The 18621-nt window shown below is 37.3% G+C and overlaps 1 protein-coding gene and 1 long non-coding RNA gene across 2 annotated transcripts in view; one reads left to right on the top strand and one right to left on the bottom strand.

The window, feature by feature from the left end:
- The window catches only part of FBXO28 (F-box protein 28), a 29405-nt gene extending 24438 nt beyond the window's left edge, over nucleotides 1-4967 (top strand). Inside the window, exon 5 of the mRNA XM_001915204.5 lies at nucleotides 322-4967. Within this exon, the coding sequence (XP_001915239.4) occupies nucleotides 322-716 (395 nt within the window). The 3' untranslated portion in view covers nucleotides 717-4967. The remainder of the gene's footprint in view (nucleotides 1-321) is intronic.
- Nucleotides 1-18621, bottom strand: part of LOC102148483 (uncharacterized) — a 64706-nt gene that overhangs the window by 18085 nt on the left and 28000 nt on the right. The window lies entirely within an intron of this gene.

Raw genomic sequence — 18621 nt, 5'->3', positions numbered from 1 at the left:
AAGCCTTCCTATACCATGTCAGAAATTCTTCCTGATCATCATGTGGATATAATCCACTTTTTGCTGCCATCCCTCTTGTTTTGCTAAAGTCGAAGCTTTTGCATATAACTAAGTGCAGAGAGAACTTAAGAACATGGTAGGTCTATACTTCTAACTTGAATGTTTATGTTTGCTTGTGTGAAATAAGATGGAAACTAATTATATTCTAATTTTACTACTTGTATTTTCTTATTAGGTCCTAAAAATGTTTTATAATGAAGTATTACTGGTAGCGAGACATTGTAAGTGCTTAACCGACCATTTTTAATTATTTCTCCACAGTTCCAGGACCTTCTGCAGCCCTGACAACAATGCAGCTCTTCTCTAAGCAAAACCCTTCAAGACAAGAGGTTACCAAGCTCCAGCAGCAGGTCAAGACAAATGGTGCTGGAGTGACTGTTCTCAGGAGGGAGATTTCTGAGCTTCGCACCAAAGTGCAAGAGCAGCAGAAACAGCTTCAAGACCAGGACCAGAAACTGCTAGAGCAGACCCAGATCATAGGGGAACAGAACGCACGGTTGGCAGAGCTGGAACGGAAACTACGAGAAGTGATGGAAAGTGCAGTAGGAAACTCCTCAGGGTCTGGGCAGAATGAAGAGTCTCCTCGGAAACGAAAAAAGGCCGCAGAAGCCATAGACTCTCTGAGGAAATCGAAGCGTCTCCGGAACAGAAAGTAGACTGGAACGTGGCTCTAGCTCCAGAGGAAGGCCCGGCTCAGTGGCTTCAGCAGTTATGCATATCAGGATGCCACGAGCAACACGGGGTCCTGTAGGCTTCCAGGCTTTCAGAACACAACTTAAACTTGAACTCTCATGGTTGGGACATTCTTTTCCTGCTTCTCCTGGTTGAACTGATGCACAGAATCTTTTTACTTTGCAATAGATTTGTACTAACCAGACCTGTTCTATCATGTTTTGAGGAGTTAACTTTTTTTCTGTGCAGATAATGTTTAAAGTAAGTTTATTTGTCTCTGCATATATGCACATTATATAAGGATCTTAAATCAGTCTTGACAGACTAGAAGTTAAGTTGAATACAGAAAATGTCCTGTTCACTTGAAAGAAAAGACCTACTTTTTAAATGGACAGTATCTTGTTTTAAAAAACAAATGTTGACTTTTTGTTATAAGTGACCTTTGTCTGGAATGTCTGAGAAGTAGTAAATGCTTTTTGGTATTGAAGTAATGGGTAACTAAACGGACTTCCATAGCATTGACTGGAGAAGGGCCTCTACAGTATTGACTATATATTTTTATAAACTACTGGCAAGGGACTTATCCAGTTGTTATATACACGTTTTCAGTTCTCTTTTGGGGCCATGTCCTACATTGCATGGATGGATGCATGCATTGCCTAGTCAACTCACTTAAAAAGCTCTTGCACTGGCATTGATCTTGAACCTCTCTACTTGTTCACTTTTTAGAGCAGCATCTTAGTTTAAGTGCTTAACATCTTCCACCACAACAGCTTGCCTCTGGGGGGAGGTTGTTAGTCCATTTGTCCTCCAGTTTTACAGAAACAAGAGAATATTAAAGCCCATTGCTTTATCTCTTCTCTGTAGGGTTCAGGTACACTGGCTAAGGCAGAACCCCAAATTCCAAGGCTCTATCAATATCAGACCTCTGGTAACCAGTACTCTTCCTTACTCACCACTGGGTGTGCTCATTGATCAAATGTGGTCATTACCAGTGGTGTGAGTAGGGGACCCAGTGTGTGGGATGCAGTTTTACCAGTGAAAGAAGGTTCATTGACAAAAATTGTGTTATGAAAAAGCATTTTGATCATTTCATTTCTGGGGGATGACCCGAGGGAAGCTTTTTAACATTAATTTCAAGCTTTCCTTACCCTACAACTGTAAACAAAAGCTTTAATTTCGTTTGCACTCCTGTTTTGAGCTTGTAACTGGAAAAGCATGTCTTGCACTGTTCAACCTTCTAAGTGGTCACTTTACAAACCTCCAAATTGTGTACAGTGGTTATTTTCCCCAGTTGTCCATTTTTGAGACATTCAGTTATTACTGTCCTAGTATTATTTTAATGTACTAAATTATGTAGTTGTTATTTGACTGTTAAGTTCTTTTAAACAACTGTTGCCTTGGGCTTCAGTTGGGAGTCTGACACCTGTATAAACCTAAGGGTTCGGTAAGTACCTTAGTGGAATAAAAGCACAAGGTTGCCATCTTTATCCGTCCAACATGACATGGTTATGCATCCTTTAGATTGACCTCACCAAATGAAACTTTTTCTTCTCCATTTTTAATATTGTCCTTACATAAGATTGTCCTTAGATTTTGATCAATTCTATGTCTAACTTTGAAACTCCATTTACAATGTAGTATGTTTTCAGTGAAAAACCATAAAATAACATCCAAGTGTTTCATGGTTTGTCGGGAAGGTAATTTTAAAATAAACAATTTCCAAAAACCATTTGTCAGTCAAGGTCCTCCATAAAAGTCCCCGTCTGGAACTCATTTTCTCAGCAGGTCTCATTTTTGTAATTGTAGGATTTAGCCATATTGTCATACCTTTGGAGGAGGCCTCCTGGAATACTCTTGGCCTTTAATAGTCTGCTTTCCTGGTAATAGGAAGATTTTTTAAGTAACAAAGTACATGTTTACAGGTTTACAAAGTATGATCCTTATGCATCAAAGGGATATGACCTCAGCTGATTTCTTTAATATTTGTTAATGACTTATTTAAAGTTTCCTGGGTTTCTTTTTAAACTATATCTGTACACCCTGAATGTTATCTATAGTCTTCCATAGTAAACATGAGGATTTGGCTTTCCTAATAAGCATTCACACTATTAGAAGGTAGATTTTCTGTTCCAAGTCCACATTTCTGCAGTACACACTTGTAAGCACCTAGCCATAGGGTTAATGAGTGGCACTTGTCAGTGCGTGAATGTTCCATAACAGTAGGAGAATAAAGCACTACGGCTCAGTACTTTGTTTTCAGTCTTAAATATTACTTAGACTGTCGAGCGAAAACATGTTAGGATATTGCCTTGACCAATTGGATAGCTGTTATACCTGCTTTTGGATAGCATAATGGTATTTAAGGCTAAATCAAATTATTTTGATCAGCTGAAACTGACATGTTATAGGAAAATTGTACATTAGCCTCCTGAGAGGACCATCCGGCCCTGGGTTATACGTCAGTAATGTAAATGCTGTTTGTTAGCATTGTGTCGTCCTAGAGCAACATTTCCTGAAGTATTCTTGTCGTCTTCCTTGACTGTTTTTCAGAGGAGACTTCTCTATTTTAATGGGTCACTCCCACTTATAAATTGATTATGGTACAACACTACAGACAGATAAAAATGTGAAAAGACAAATAGAAATGAAGAGGACTGCTCCCCCCTCACCCCACAGGATCCTCTGCTTACCTCCCACATGGACTTGGCTTTGATAAATATGAATTACTTCAGAACATGAGGATCTAGGTCCTGTTGTTTTTCAAGCTCCTCTCTTGATGTACAGAGCCTGGAAATAATGGGGCAAACTCAGATGTATTCAGAGTAACCATACTGTTTGGAAACTCTTGGGGTGCCATCAGGTCTAAAGCCACTGGTTTTGGAAGCAACGTTTTTTGTAAAACGTGTTTTTTGGAGTACAGAACTTTACAGGGGCTTGCCTTAATCTCTCTTTAGTAGTTTCAAGATGTACACGCTATTATTCTACTTGTTAAAATGTTAAAATATTCTATGTAGCCCCAAAGCGGGTAAAACAGAGTACAAGTAATGCCTAAATAAATAAGCTAAAAGGTGTCACTACAGCTGGATTTTTGAGAGAAAATGGACATATGAACATAGGCTATGTGTAATAAACAAAAATAATGGCACCTTAAGATTGCACTATTTTATGGATTATTTTATATGCCATTTCATAGCCTGCACTTTAATCTCCAAAGAAACGATGTATGATGTCCCAGTTGTTCCTTATTAATAAACGTTTTCCTAAGACAGGGCACTTAGTTCTATTTTACTATACTGAGTGAGCTTCTTGGAGGCAGATTCCTTTTCTGAGTTCTCTATTTCCTCAGCCATAATACTTTCTAGGATCTAGGAACTCCCTATCTTGTCTATTTCCAACAATATATAATTTTAATTTAATGTAATGTAAAATGTCATACTTGGTGATCAGCACATTCTTACATCCTGCTCTGGCAATGAGTACCCATTTGTTAACACTTATCAAACCCTCTAAAGACAGCATATGCTGTAAGTTAAGATTTGAAGCCAGGAATAAAAGGCATTCTGAAAAGAAATGTCCTGCATGATGCAGTCTCTTGGAAATGGCTGTTTCTAATATAAAATCCAATTTGATACGCTGTCCAATTCTTTGACTTGGGACCTATCTGAATTCCTTTAGTCCACAAAAGGTATTAACTTATTAAAGTTAAAACTGCTTAAAAATAACAATCTTCTGTGGCCTGCCACCTGAGTTGAGTTATTTTCAAGAAATAATAAAGTAATCTACAAAATGAAACTAGCAATTGGTTGACTGCCACCTACCATGACTTTATTTTTAATAGCAAACATTTATATTCGTGATGAATATGATAGGCGTCAGTAATGTTGGCCTTTTCCAGCTTCCTGAGAATCTTTGTTAAATTTCTGAAATGCAGAAGCTAAATCCAGATTCTTCCTGTGTCTTTGAAGAGAACCATGGGATTGCGAAGCATATTGGTAATCGGTTAGGTCCATTACCAAAGTCTACTGGTTCATCTCAAAGCCATAGCAGAAGTTCAGAAGTGTGTAAAATTCCTTGATGTGGTACCATGTCTGTTTACTTATGCTCATGAGCATCAATAAATTATTAGTTTACCTTCTGGAATTTTAATTGTTATAACCTAATTCAATCATTGGAAAGTGAAAACCCCTCCCGGTCACACAACAGGGTACGTAAATAAATGTGTTGTTACCAGTGCTACTTGTTTTCTTTGTATTTCATGCACAAAAGATTATGGAGCTCGGCCTCTAACAAATACCGTATTAATAGCCACCGCCTCTTGAAGCACTATACCTTGTGGGCTTTACAGATGTTATTTCAGTCCTCACAGCTGCCTTATAAAGCAGGTTTTACTCTATATAGGGAAGTTAAACTCATTAAAAAACACAACCTCAATGTTATGCAAGTAAGTGCCCACATGCCTACACAGGATCTGAACTCAGAACTCCCAGTCTCCACAGCTTAGGGACTTCCTGCTACACTCTACTACATTCTGAAACAGCTGGGAGCTACAAGACTCAAGGTTACATTAACTCTAAACGTAAATATATAAGCATTCCATACATCCACTAGACACAGCGCCAAAATCACTAACTTTAACATATAGAACTTAAAATCAGGAAAAAGGCTGGGCTTGGCAGAGGCAACTTTTGTCTTAAAGTTTTTTGGCATTGGATTCACCCTAGACATACGGGTAAAGCATCATTAAGGCTTCTAGAACCTGTGATCTTAAATAGGAGGCAGCGCTAGCAGTGGAGGTGACGTGAGGCCACTAACAGGTCCACAGGCGGCTCACTGGAATCTCTGCTGCCAATCAGTACAAAAGTAGTGACCACCAGTTCTTTTGCTCTGCCAGGGGAGAATACCGGTTCTCTTTTCAAAATCACTTCCACTTCCAAAACTAAATATTCAGAATTTCAGTGAAATAAAAACCTACAAATCAATTTCATCTCTGTTCTGTAAAGATGTAACCATGATTTGCACAGGCCACACTCCTTGAGAATGGCAACTCAGGGTCACTTAAGTGTCTCCTAAGTTCACAGGACTTTTTGCACTGCCCCACCCTGCCTCCTTAAGAGCCACAGGAGAGAAGCCAGTTGCTCGTGCTTCTCTGCCTTGGGCTGAGAGGACTGAGAAGGAAGGGGCACCTTGGGCTGCACCCGGTAGACTGAAGAGAGGAGCCTCTTCAGAACGCCTTGCACCTTAAGACACAACTTAGAGTAAGGGTCAAGCATACGTGCTCTAGGATCAGAATACATGGGCTCCTAATCCCAGCTCTCCCACTTCCCAGCTAGGTAATACCGGCTTGGGCACTTAATATCTCTGAGGCTCAGTTTCATCATTTGTAAAAGACGTCCTACCTCAGAGTTGGTCCAAAAATCCAAAGAAGATTCTGGGAAGATGGCAGTGTAGGAAGCACCAGGACTCTATCTCCCCACTTAGACAACAACTATACTGGCAGAATGTGACAAATGTAACTATTTTGGAACTCTAGGTTCCAGCAACAGCTTGCACGTTCAGGGAAAGACTTGTGGTTAATTTTGGTCAGTTTCAGCTCTTAGTACAGTAGCAGCCACCCATCCCCTACCCACGGCCACTTGTCAGTCAGGCAGCTGTGCCCATGTTCCTGGAGCAGCCCACACACAGCTTGCAGGAGCCAGGGCAGCCCCAAAAGACCCTGTCCTCCAAATGTTTGGGATCTGTGCTCTGATCACTGCTTGCTTCTTCTGATCACACAGGTGCAAAGAGGCAGGAGGCCTCTGTCGCACATCCTCCCATTGTACAGGGCCCCTTCCCCACTAGCTCAAGCACTTTCCTGGGGCCTTAAAGGGCCAGCACCCTCCCCCTGCCCCTGCTTCATTTTTCTCTTTTTTCCTTTTTTGGGAGCCAGACATTAAGACAAGGACATTCAAAAACAACTGTATTTATGGGGAAACTTAGAAAGTGACTGGTCATGCTGAGGGAAAGACCTGAGAGGACATTAAGTTTACAGTTCAAGGGGACCCTAAGCATGGAGACAGCCCACAACAATAAAAATAAGTAAATGAAAACAATAGCAAAACCCAGCACATCCTGTGGACAGGGGAGAATGTGATTTCCAGAGTTACCACATTATTAAATTCAAATCTGGTCTTCAACCAAAGACTAGACTTCAACAAAAAAATTACAAGGCATACAAAGAAACAGGAAAATAAGGCTCATTCAAAGAAAAAAAAAAAATCAACAGAAATTGTCCCTGAAAAGGATCTAATGGCAGATATACTAGACAAAGACTTCAAAACAACTGTTTTAAAGATGCTCAAAGAACTAAAGGAAAATGTGGAGAAAGTCAAGAAACTGATGTATGAACAAAATGGAAATATCAATACACAGATAGAAAACCTAAAAAGAAACCAAAAAGAAATTCTGGAGCTGAAAAGTACAATAACTGAAATGAAAAATTCACTAGAGGGATTCAAAGACAGATCCGAGCAGGCAGAAAAAAAGAATCAGCAAATTTAAAGAGGACAGTAGAAATTATTGAGTCTGAAGAACAGAAAGAAAAAGATTGAAGAAAAACTAACAGAGCCTAAGGAGCTTATGTGACAGCATCAATAGGCCAACATACACATTGTGGGAGTTCTAGAAGGAGAATGGGGAAGGAGCAGAAAGAATATTTGAAGAAATAATGGCTGCAAACTTTCTAAATTTGATGAAAGACCACAAACATAAATATCCAAGAAGCTCAATGAACTCCAAGGGAGATGAACTCAAAGAGACACACAATGAGACACATTAGAATCCAACTTTCAAAAGCTGAACACAGAGACAGTTGAAGTCATCAAGAGAGAAGCAAATCATTACACACAGGGGATCCTCAATAAGATTATAAGCAAATTTCTCATCAGAAACTTTGGAGGCCAGAAGGCAGTGGGTCAATATATTCAAAAGGCTAAAAGAAAAAAGTCAACCAAGTATCCTATACCTGGCAAAACTATCCTTTGAAAGTGAGGGAGAAATTAAGACACTACCAGATAAACAGAAGCTGATGGATTTCATTTCCACTAGACTGCCACAGACGAAATGCTCAAGGGAGTTCTGTAAGATGCAATGAGAGGACACTAGATAGTAACTCAAAACTATGTGGAGAAATAAAGATCTCAGTACAGTTAAATACATGAGTAATTATAAAAGCTGGTGTTATTGTAACATTGGTTTGTAACCGTACTATTTTCAACATGAATTAAGGGATTAACACAATTAAGAAAAAAATTTACTAGTCTAAAAGCTAGTATTATCATAACTGTGGTTTATGACTCCAAATCTTGTTTTCTACATAATTTAAGAGATTAATGCATTTAAAAGAATTATTAGTTCATGTTCTTGGGCACATGATGTATAAACACATAATTTTGCAACATCAAAAACTGACAGGGGTGGGGACAGAGCTTGAAAAAGCAGAATTTTCATGTTATTGAAGTTAAGTTGGTACAAATTCAAATTAGAGTGCTATAATTTTAGGATGTTAAATGTAATCATGGTAAACACCAAGAAAAGAGCTATAGAATATACACAAAAAGAAATGAGAAAGGAATTTAAACATTTCACTACAAAAAAATTGACTAAACACAAAAGAAAGACAGTAATGCAGGAAGTGTGAGGGAAAAAAGCTATAATACATACAGAAAACAAATAGAAAAATGACAAAAGTAAGTCCCTCCTTTTTTTGGGTATTTTTAGTATTTCATTTTGTTTTATTGCGGTAAAATTGCTTTATAGCATTATATAAATTTCAAGTGAACATCGTAATATATTTTGAATTCTGTGTAGATTACATCATGTTCACCACCCAAAGACTAAGCACCATCCATCACCACACACATGTACCTAATCACCCCTTTTCCCCACCTCCCTCCTCCCTTCCCCTCTGGTAACCACTGATCCAATCCCTATCTCTATTTGATTGTTTGTTGTTGTTTTTATCTTCTATTTATAAGCGAGATCATACGGCATTTGACTTTCTCCCTCTGACTTATTTTACTTAGCGTAATACCCTCAAGGTCCATCCACGTAGTCACAAATGGCCAGATTTCATCATTTCTTATGGCTGAGCAGTATTCCATTGTGTATATGTGCCACATCTTCTTTATCCATTCGTCCCTTGATGGGCACCCAGGATGCTTCCAAGTCTTGGCTATTGTGAATAATGCTGTGATGAACATAGGGGTGCATGTATGTTTATGCATTAGTGTTTTCAAGTTCTTTGGATAAATACCCAGCAGTGGAATAGCTGGATCATATGGTAGCTCTATTCTTAATTTTCTGAGGAATCTCCATACTGTTTTCCATAGTGGCTGTACCAGTTTGCACTCCCACCACCAGTGTATGAGGGTTCCCTTCTCTCCACATGCTTTCCAACATTGTTGTTTCCCATCTTGTTAATTATAACCATTCTGACGAGAGTGAGGTGAGATCTCATTGCAGTTTTGGTTTGCATTTCCCTAATAATTAGTGATGTTGAACATCTTTTCATGTGCCTGTTGGGCATCTATATATCTTCTTTGGTGAAATGTCTGTTCAGATCTTTTGCCCATTTTTTAATTGGGTTGTTAGCTTTTTTCTTGTTGAGATGTATGAGTTCTTTGTATATTTTCGATATTAGCCCCTTATCTGATACATGGTTTGCAAATATCTCCTCCCAATTCTTAGGTTGTCTTTTTGCTATGTCTGTTTGCTATGTTGATGGTTTCCATTGCTGTGCAGAAGCTTTTTAGTTTGATGTAGTCTCATTTGCTTATTTTTTCTATTGTTTCCCTTGCCCAGTCAGACACAGTATTTGAAAAAATGCTGCTAAGACATATGGTGAACAGCATACTGCCTATATTTACTTCTAGAAGTTTAATGGTTTCTTGTCTTACCTTCGAGTCTTTAATCCATTTTGAGTTGATTTTTGTGAATGGTGTAAGATAATGGCCTACTTTCATTCTTTTGCATGTGGCTGTCCAGTTTTCCCAACACTATTTATTGAAGAGATTTTCCTTTCTCCCTTGTATGTTTTTGGCTCCCTTGTCGAAAATTAGTTGTCCATAAATGTGTTGGTTTATTTCTGGGCTTTCGATTCTGTTCCATTGATCTGTGTGTCTGTTTTCGTGCCAGTACCATGCTGTTTTGATTACTATATAGCTTTGTAGCATATTTTGAAATGAGGGAGTGTGATACCTCCAGCTTTGTCCTTTTTTCTCAAGATTCCTTTGGCTACTTGGGGTCTTCTCTTGTTCCATATAAATTTTAGGATTCTTTGTTCTATTTCTGTGAAAAATGTTGTTGGAACTTTGATAGGGATTGCATCGAATCTGTAGATTGCTTTAGAAAGTATGGACATTTTAATTATGTTACTTCTCTCAATCCAAGAACACAGAATATCTTTCCATTTCTTTGTGTCATCTTTGATTTCTTTCAACAATGTATTATAGTTTTCAGTGTACAGGCCATTCACTTCTTTAGTTAAATTTATTCCTAGGTATTCTATTCTTTTTATTGCAACTGTAAATGGGATTATATTCTTAATTTCTCTGTCTGCTACTTTATTGTTAGTGTACAGAAATGCAACTGATTTTTGTATGTTGATTTTGTATCCTGTGACTTTACTGTATTCATTCATTATTTCTAAAAGTTTTTTGGTGAATTCTTTAGGGTTTTTTATATATAAAATCATGTCATCTTCAAATAGTAACAGTTTCACTTCTTTCTTTTACTTCTTTTTCTTGCCTGATTTCTCTGGCTAGGACTTCCAATACTATGTCAAATATGAGTGGTGAAAGTGGGCATCCTTGTCTGGTTCCTGTTCTTAGAGGGATAGCTCTCAGTTTTTCTCTGTTGAGTATAATATTAGATGTGGGTTTGTCATATAGTACCTTTATTATGTTGAAGTACTTTCCTTCTATACCCATTTTATTCACAGTTTTATCATAAATGGATCCTGTATCTTCTCAAATGTTTTCTCTGCATCTATTGAGATGATCATGTGACTTCTATTTTTCATTTTGTTAATGTGATGTATCACATTGATTAGTTGTGGATGTGGAACAACCCTGCATACCTGGAATAAATCCCACTGGATCATGGTGTGTGATCCTTTTAATGTATTGTTGTATGTGATTTGCTAATATTTTGTTGAGGATTTTTGCGTCAACATTCATCAGTGATATTATCCTGTAATTTCCTTCTTTTGTGTTGTCCTTGTCTGGTTTTGGTATCAGGGTAATGTTGGCCTCATAGGATGAGTTAGGGACCTTCCCCTCAACAACCTAACTTTACAATTTAAGAAACTAGAAAAAGAAGAACAAACTAAACCCAAATCTAGCAGAAAGAAGGAAATAAAGATTAGAATAGAGATAAACAACAGAGAATAGAAAAACAATAGAGAAAATCAGTGAAACCAACAGTTGGTACTAGGAAAAGATCAATAAAATTGAAAAACCTTTAGTTAGATGGACTAAGAAGAAAAGAGAGAAGAGTCCATTTACTAAAATCAGAAATGAAAGTAGGGATATTACTATGGATCTACATAAATAAAGAAGATTGTAAGAGAGTGCTATGAGCAATTGTGTGCCAACAAATTCGACAACATAGACAAAATGGATAAATTCCTAGAAACACAAAACCTACCAAGACTAAATCACATAGAAATAGAAAATCTGAATAGAACTATAATTAGTAAGGAGATTGAGTCAGCAATCAAAATCTCCTGAAAAGGAAGGCCCCAAGTGTGATGGCTTCACCAGTGAATTCTACTAACAGTTTTTTTCTTTTCTTTCTTTCTTTCTTTTTTTTTTTTTGCTGAGGAAGATTTGCCATAAGCTAACATCCACTGACAATCTTCCTCTTTTTTATGTGAGCTGCCACCACTGCATGGCCATTGACAGACAAATGGTGTAGGTCCGTGCCTGGGCACTGGACCTGGGCCACTGAAGGGTAATATGCTGAACTTAACCACTAGGCCATCAGCGCTACCCCTCTACCAACATTTAACAAAGAACTAATACTAATTCTTGTCAAATTTTTGCAAAAAATTGAAGAGGAGGGAACACTCCCTCATTCTCTAAGGCCGGCATTACTTGGATAGTAACACCAGATAAACACACAAGATGAAAAGAAAATTGAAGACCAATATTCCTTATGAACATTAATGCAAAAATCCTCAACAAAATACTAGCAAACTGAATTCAGTAGCATATTAAAGTATTATACATTATGACCAAGTGGGATTTATTCCTGGAATGCAAGGATGTTTCAACATATGAAAATCAATGAAGTAATACACCACATTAATAGAAATCAAGTGGAAAAACACATGATCATCTCACCTGATGCAGAAAAAGTATTTGACAAAATTTAACACCCTTTCATGATAAAACACTCAACAAATTAGGAATAGAATGAAACTATCTCATCATAATAAAAGTCATATATGGAAAACCCACAGCAAACATCATGTACAATAGTGAAAGACTGAAAGCTTTTCATCTAAGATTAGGAACAAGATGAGGATGCCCACTTTTCACCATTTCTATTCGACATAGCACTGGAAGTCCTCGCCAGAGAAATTAGGCTAGAAAAAGAAATAAAAGGCATCCAAATTGGAAAGGAAAAAGTAAAATTATCTCTTCTGATCTTATGTGCAGAAACCCATAAAGATTACACACACACACACAAACCATTAGAACTAATAAATGAATTCAGCAAAGTAGCAGGATTCAAAGTCATCAAAATCTGTTGCATTTCTATACACTAACCATGAACTATCTGAAAAGTAAATGAAGAAAACAGTTCCATTTACAATAGCAACAAAATGAATAAAATACTTAGGAATTAACCTAACCAAGGAGGTGAAAGGATTGTAGAAGGAAAGCTATAAAACACTGATGAAAGAAATTAAAGAAAGACATAAGCAAATAGAAATTCACCCTGACTTCATCAATTGGGAGACTTAACAGTGTTAACATGTCAATATTCCTAAAAGCGATCTACAGATTTAGTGCAATTCCTATAAAAATCACAATGACTTTTTTTTTTTTCTGAAATAGAAAAACCCATCCTAAAATTTCATACGGACCTGAATAACCAAAACAATCTCGTAAAGGAACAAAACTAGAGTGCTCACACTTCCTAGTTTCAAATCTTACTACAAAGCTACGTAGTCAAAACAGTGTAGGACTGCCGTAGAGACAGACATACAGGCCAATGGAATAGAACAGAGAGCCCAGAAACAAACTCTCGCAAATAGGGTCAAATGATTTGTGACAAGGGTGCTAGGACCACTCAATGGAGAAACACAGTCTTTTCAACAAATGGTGCTGGGAAAACTGGATATCCACATCGAAAGAATAAAACTGGACCCTTACATTGTATACAAAACTTCACTCAGAATGGACCCATGACCTAAATGTAAGACCTAAAACTATAAAACTCTTAGAAAAGACAAATCTAATGTATAGCAATAGAAAGCAGATCGGTGGTTGTCTGGGGCTTGTCTTGGGATGGGCATTGACTGGGAAGAATCAGAGAAAACGTTTTTAGGGTGGTGAAAATGTTCTCTATCTCAGTTGTGATGGTGGTTACATGGGTATATATATTTGTCAAAATGTAAAGAACCATACACTTAAGATGGGTGCATTTCATTGCATTTAATGTATTCCTCAATAAAATTAGTTTTAAAAAAAGATGATGGATAACACAATCATCAGTTCTCTGAAGTCCTTAACCTTCTCTCCGCTTCTTTCCCCTCATCACTGACATCATATGTGCCAAAATTCAGCTATAGCAAATGTATACTATTTTCAAAGGAAGAAACATAATTTATGTTCTTTCTTTTTGTTAATTTAATTTTTGAATAGGTAATACATTTCCACAGTTCAAAAATTGAAAAATACACCAAAATTATCTAGTGATAAGCTCACCTGGACTCCTGTTCCCTGTTGCCAAGTTGCTCAACACCAGCGTACAACCACCATTGTTAATTCCTTGTCTATTTTTCTAGAGTTTCTTTATGCATGTACGTGCAATTAGATAGCAGTATGTCATTTCCCTCTCTTTTTTTTACATAAAAGTTAGTATACTATAATACTGTTCTGCACATTGTTTATTCCTTAGCAATCAGTCTTGTAGATCTTTTTTAGTATCTAAGGAATTTTTTTTTCAATTTTTATTGTGGTAAAATACACATAACATGAAATTTACCATCTTAACATTTTTAAGGGTACAATTCGGTGGTATTAAATACATTCATAATATTGTGCAACCATCACCACCATCCATCTTCAGAATTCTTTACATCTTGTAAAACTGAAACTCTATACCCATTAAATCATAACTCCCCATTCCCCTTCCTCCAGCCCCTGGCAACCACCATTCAACCTTTTGTCCCTATGATTTTGACTATTCTAAGTACCTCATGAAAGTGGAATCATGCCATATTTGTCTTTTTGTAACTGGCTTACATCACTTAGCATCATGGCCTCAAAGGTCATCCACGTTGTAGCATATGTCAGAATTTCCTTCCTTTTTAAGGCTAATACTATTCCATTTATTTATATACAACATTTTCCTTATGCATTCATCTGTCAATGGACACTTGGGTTTCTTCCACATTTTAGCTATTGTGCATAATGCTATTATGACCAGGGCTGTACACATAACCTCTTTGAGACCCTGCTTTCAATTCTTTGGGGTATATAACCAGAAGTGGAGTGGCTTGATCATATGGTAATTCTATTTTTAGTTTTTTGAGAAACCACATACTGTCTTCCACAGCAGCTGTACCATTTTACATTCCCACCAACAGTCTAAAAGACTTCCAACTTCTCCACATCCTTTGCAATACTTGGTATTTTCTGTTAAAAATTTTTTAGGAGTTCTCTATATGTTCTGGATATTAACCTCTTATCAGATATATGATTTGCAAATATTTGCTCCCATGCTGTGAGCTGCCTTTTACTCTATTGATAGTGTCTTTTAATCCATAATGTTTTTTCATTTTTATGAAGTCCAGTTCATCTATTTTTTCTTTTCTTACCTGTGCCTTAAGTGTCACATCCAAGAAATCACTGCCAAGTCCAAAATCATGAAGCTTTGTCTCATATTTTTTTGATTGGGACTGCATTGGATCTATGGATCAACTCGGGGGGGGGTTTGATATCTTAACACGCTACCCCAAAATATGGCACCTTGGCATATTGCATATTTTAAGCTGAAGGAGTTTGAGAAAACAGCAGACGCAGGAAGGTCACTTTGACCTTGCCCCACCCTTCTCCCCTGAGCCATGAAACCCTTCTGTGAGAGGTGCCCTTCCTATACTCAGAGGAAGGAGCATCCTTATCTCTGAAGACAAAGGGGTGCTGAGAAGAATCCTAACAACTAGGACCTGCTAAGTTTCCTCCAGTTTACTACCCTTATTTCATGTTCCTTAACCTCTCATATTTATCCATGACTGTTTATTCTTCATCAAACCTAGCATAAAAATCTCAGGTTTAACTATTTCTTTGGGTCTTCATCTCCTGATGGAGGCTCCCATGTCACTAAAACTTATATTAAATAAATGTGTATGTCTGGCTCTTGTTAATCTGTCTTTGTCAGTTTACTTTTCAGACTCTAAGAGGATAGAGAAAAACTTTTTCTTCCCCTAGAGTTTCTGGCACCCAAACAGAGACACCTTCGGCTGGGGACCCCTTGCTGGGTCTGGAAACTGCGCTAAAGAGATGCTGGACATCTGACAAAAGGCAACAGAGGTAAGAATTCTTACCCATCAGTCTCTTCGATCTCTGCCTGTGGGGACCTGTCGACAGAAGGTGGTTAAGAGTCTTTTCCTTTCCAAATTCAGATCGGCAGAGGAGAAACATTTGTAAAAATTAGTGCTTTGGATTATGACTGGTTAAAATTTGGTTTGGGGGCATCCCTTGGTTATTGATCCTTTTCCTCCCGGGGGCAGCTTTGCTTCCCTGTCTGTGTCTCATTTTTGCCATAAGAACTTGGCTTGGCTCTCCCTGTGGGTGCAGGCAGGTTCTGTGAGGGCAGGCGACCAAACGTCAGGTTGGGGACACCAGAAATACGGTGGGACAGAAATGTGGGTCGCACCTCTTTTGTGGCTAGTGTCCTACTGACTGTTGCCAGCTCTGGGACGAGGGTTGTCTAAGTCTTCCTATCTTTTGGGTGTCTTTGGGAGTGGCTCCGCATCTTGGGAGGGCTGCATCTTTTGCACCCTCTTTGGGATGCCTCTTGCCTTCATGGTTAAGTCATAAAGGGCCTATTAGCTTTGGTTTTGAGTCACTTGATAGGGATACCTTTGGTTTAAAAAAAATAAAAGAGCTATTTGGAAACTGGGCAAACGAAAAATCTTGAAGGTCTTCTCCACAAATATGAGTAAAAAGCTTTAGCCATCTGAGTAGGTAACCTTAACTTATTCCATCTGCCAGAAACACAGTTTGGATCCAACTGTTCTCCTGTGAACTAATGAGTTTTATATCACTGTACCTGACACATGGCTAAAATTTTTAAACGAAAGCTGTAAGATCTCTGATTTTGTCTGCCTTTACATTTATGTACGTTTATGTATATGTGTGTGTATGTATGTTATGTACACGTGATATTTTTCTACCTCCAGATAGTATTACCAAATTAATTTATAATATCCCTTAAAGGAGTTTCTATTCAAATTGGCTTAGAGATAAGTGAGTGCTCATATAAATTAAGTATTACTAAAGCTCTCAGAAATATAGAAACTAACCCAAATGTTTTTTTAAATTCATGTGATCTGGGATAATCTTTGATAAATAAAGTTAGTTTTTGAAGTGTTGGTAAAATAAAAATAGGCATCTCTTCAGAGTTGTAAATATAATGCAAACATACAATGTTTTTTCTACCTAGGTTTACTAGTCAAACAAACTTATATTATCTCTACTAGATGTTTAAGATTATAAAACTACAAATCCAACCCATAAACAAAATGTTCAATAAAAATGAATTGCTTGATGCATGTCAAGCATAGTGGTAAAAACAGAGAGAGAGAGAGATAAGAACCATACTTTTAGGTTTTTTCCTTTTGTGATATTTTTGATACTTCCTGATTTTCTTTTAAAGATTTTATTTTTCCTTTTTCTCCCAAAGCCCCCTGGTACATAGTTGTGTATTTTTTTTAGTTGTGGGTCCTTCTAGTTGTGGCATGTGGGATGCCGCCTCAGCATGGCTCAATGAGCTGTGCCAGGTCTGCACCCAGGATTCGAACTGGCAAAACCCTGGGTGGCCGAAGCAGAGTGCATGAACTTAACCACTCGGCCACAGGGCTGGCACCGAGACCTGCCTGATTTTTTAACAAGAAAAATAACTTAAGATGAAGGCTAGCTTTGTTTAATGTCTCGTGAAGTCTTCCTGAGTAGTTTAAACATAACTGTTAAGAAAAGTGAATTAAAAAGATGTAAGTAGGATAAAAGTTTATAAATGAACTTTTCAACAATTATGCTCTCTAGTATATCCACTTAAAAGTCATTTCAAAAACCTTTTTGATAACTTTAAACCTTAAAGCTATACTAAGTTAAATGATGGATATTTATTGAATATCTAGATCATTTTCAAATAAGATACAATACTGAAACACTAACCACTGAACATACCTTTACCTACTTTTGGCATCTTGCTTTTATACAGTATAGAGAAGCTACATATATTTGGGTCTGTTGATAAACATGAGAAGTTGTACTACGAAAAAGACATACACCTCTAGAAACCTATAAAATGTATTCATAAATTTGCTACAGAATGATAGTATGTGGCAAACAGTTCACAACTATGTGGTTCCTAGTTTTCTTAGACTCTAAGTCTGCTCTTAATAAGAAATGGTAAAAAAAAAAAAAAAAAAAAAGGAGGCGGGGGTGGGAGGGTCTTTACCTCTTAAGTAGTCTACCCGGGAAACCAAGATTTTGTGTTTTAGAATAAGTTCCTGTGCTTCACTTTGTCTTTATCGGGTTGATTACTTAGGAAAACCAAGACTTCTCGATATTAAAAGAGCTAAGATTTGTTCACAACTATGCAACCTTCTGTATTTGCCCTTAAAATCTTTGTCACTTTGATTAAATAGATCATTCAGTGTTATTTCATAAGGATCTGTGATCCTATTTAATCGAGTGTTCAAACCTTTTGACATTTTTGACAACTTTCAAAAATCAAATTCTAAATAGAGTCTTTTTGCCCTTGAACTAACTTTGAGATTTCCCAGAGGGCCTCTGCAAAATCTCAAAGGATTTGTCTCTCACCTTGTAATAGAAGATGTTAAACTGATTAGGTTTATTTGTATGTTAAATTACATGGGAGGCACTGTCGAATAATAAGTGGTGATAAACCCCCATAGGTTTTATGTGCATGGATATGTTACTAATTTAGGTATTCCAGAAGTGGTGTGAAGTTCATAGAAATTTGTCAATCCCTTTGTTATCCAGTTACTATCTTAAGATATTGTATGCCAAAGAAATAACTAAATTTCCTTATGAAATGAACTCTCTTCAGATCTTTAACCACGGCCATTTCTAAGTCTTTGTCATTCACAGTTATTGATTTACTCTGATTCTTCTCTGAACATGTTTACAACCAGCTCCTGTGAGAATGATCCATGAGGGCATCACTTGAATAACTTTGAGACCATGCCACTGGACTGAGTAAGAATTTCCGGAACAAGTGAAGAAGATGATGGATTCATAAAACTGCTAACCCAAGATCAAGCAGAACAAGAATTAATTACATGGGGCTGGATGAAGTGATGAGGATGCTTATAAATTTTTTGATGACTTTTTGTTTGAAATATTGCTGGTTCTTCAATGTTTTGTC

This window comes from Equus caballus, chromosome 30 (genome assembly GCF_041296265.1).
Source record: "Equus caballus isolate H_3958 breed thoroughbred chromosome 30, TB-T2T, whole genome shotgun sequence".
Classification (NCBI taxonomy): Eukaryota; Metazoa; Chordata; class Mammalia; order Perissodactyla; family Equidae; genus Equus; species Equus caballus.
The sequence above is the reverse complement of the archived record's forward strand: the minus strand, read 5'-3'. Positions and strand labels throughout refer to the sequence as shown.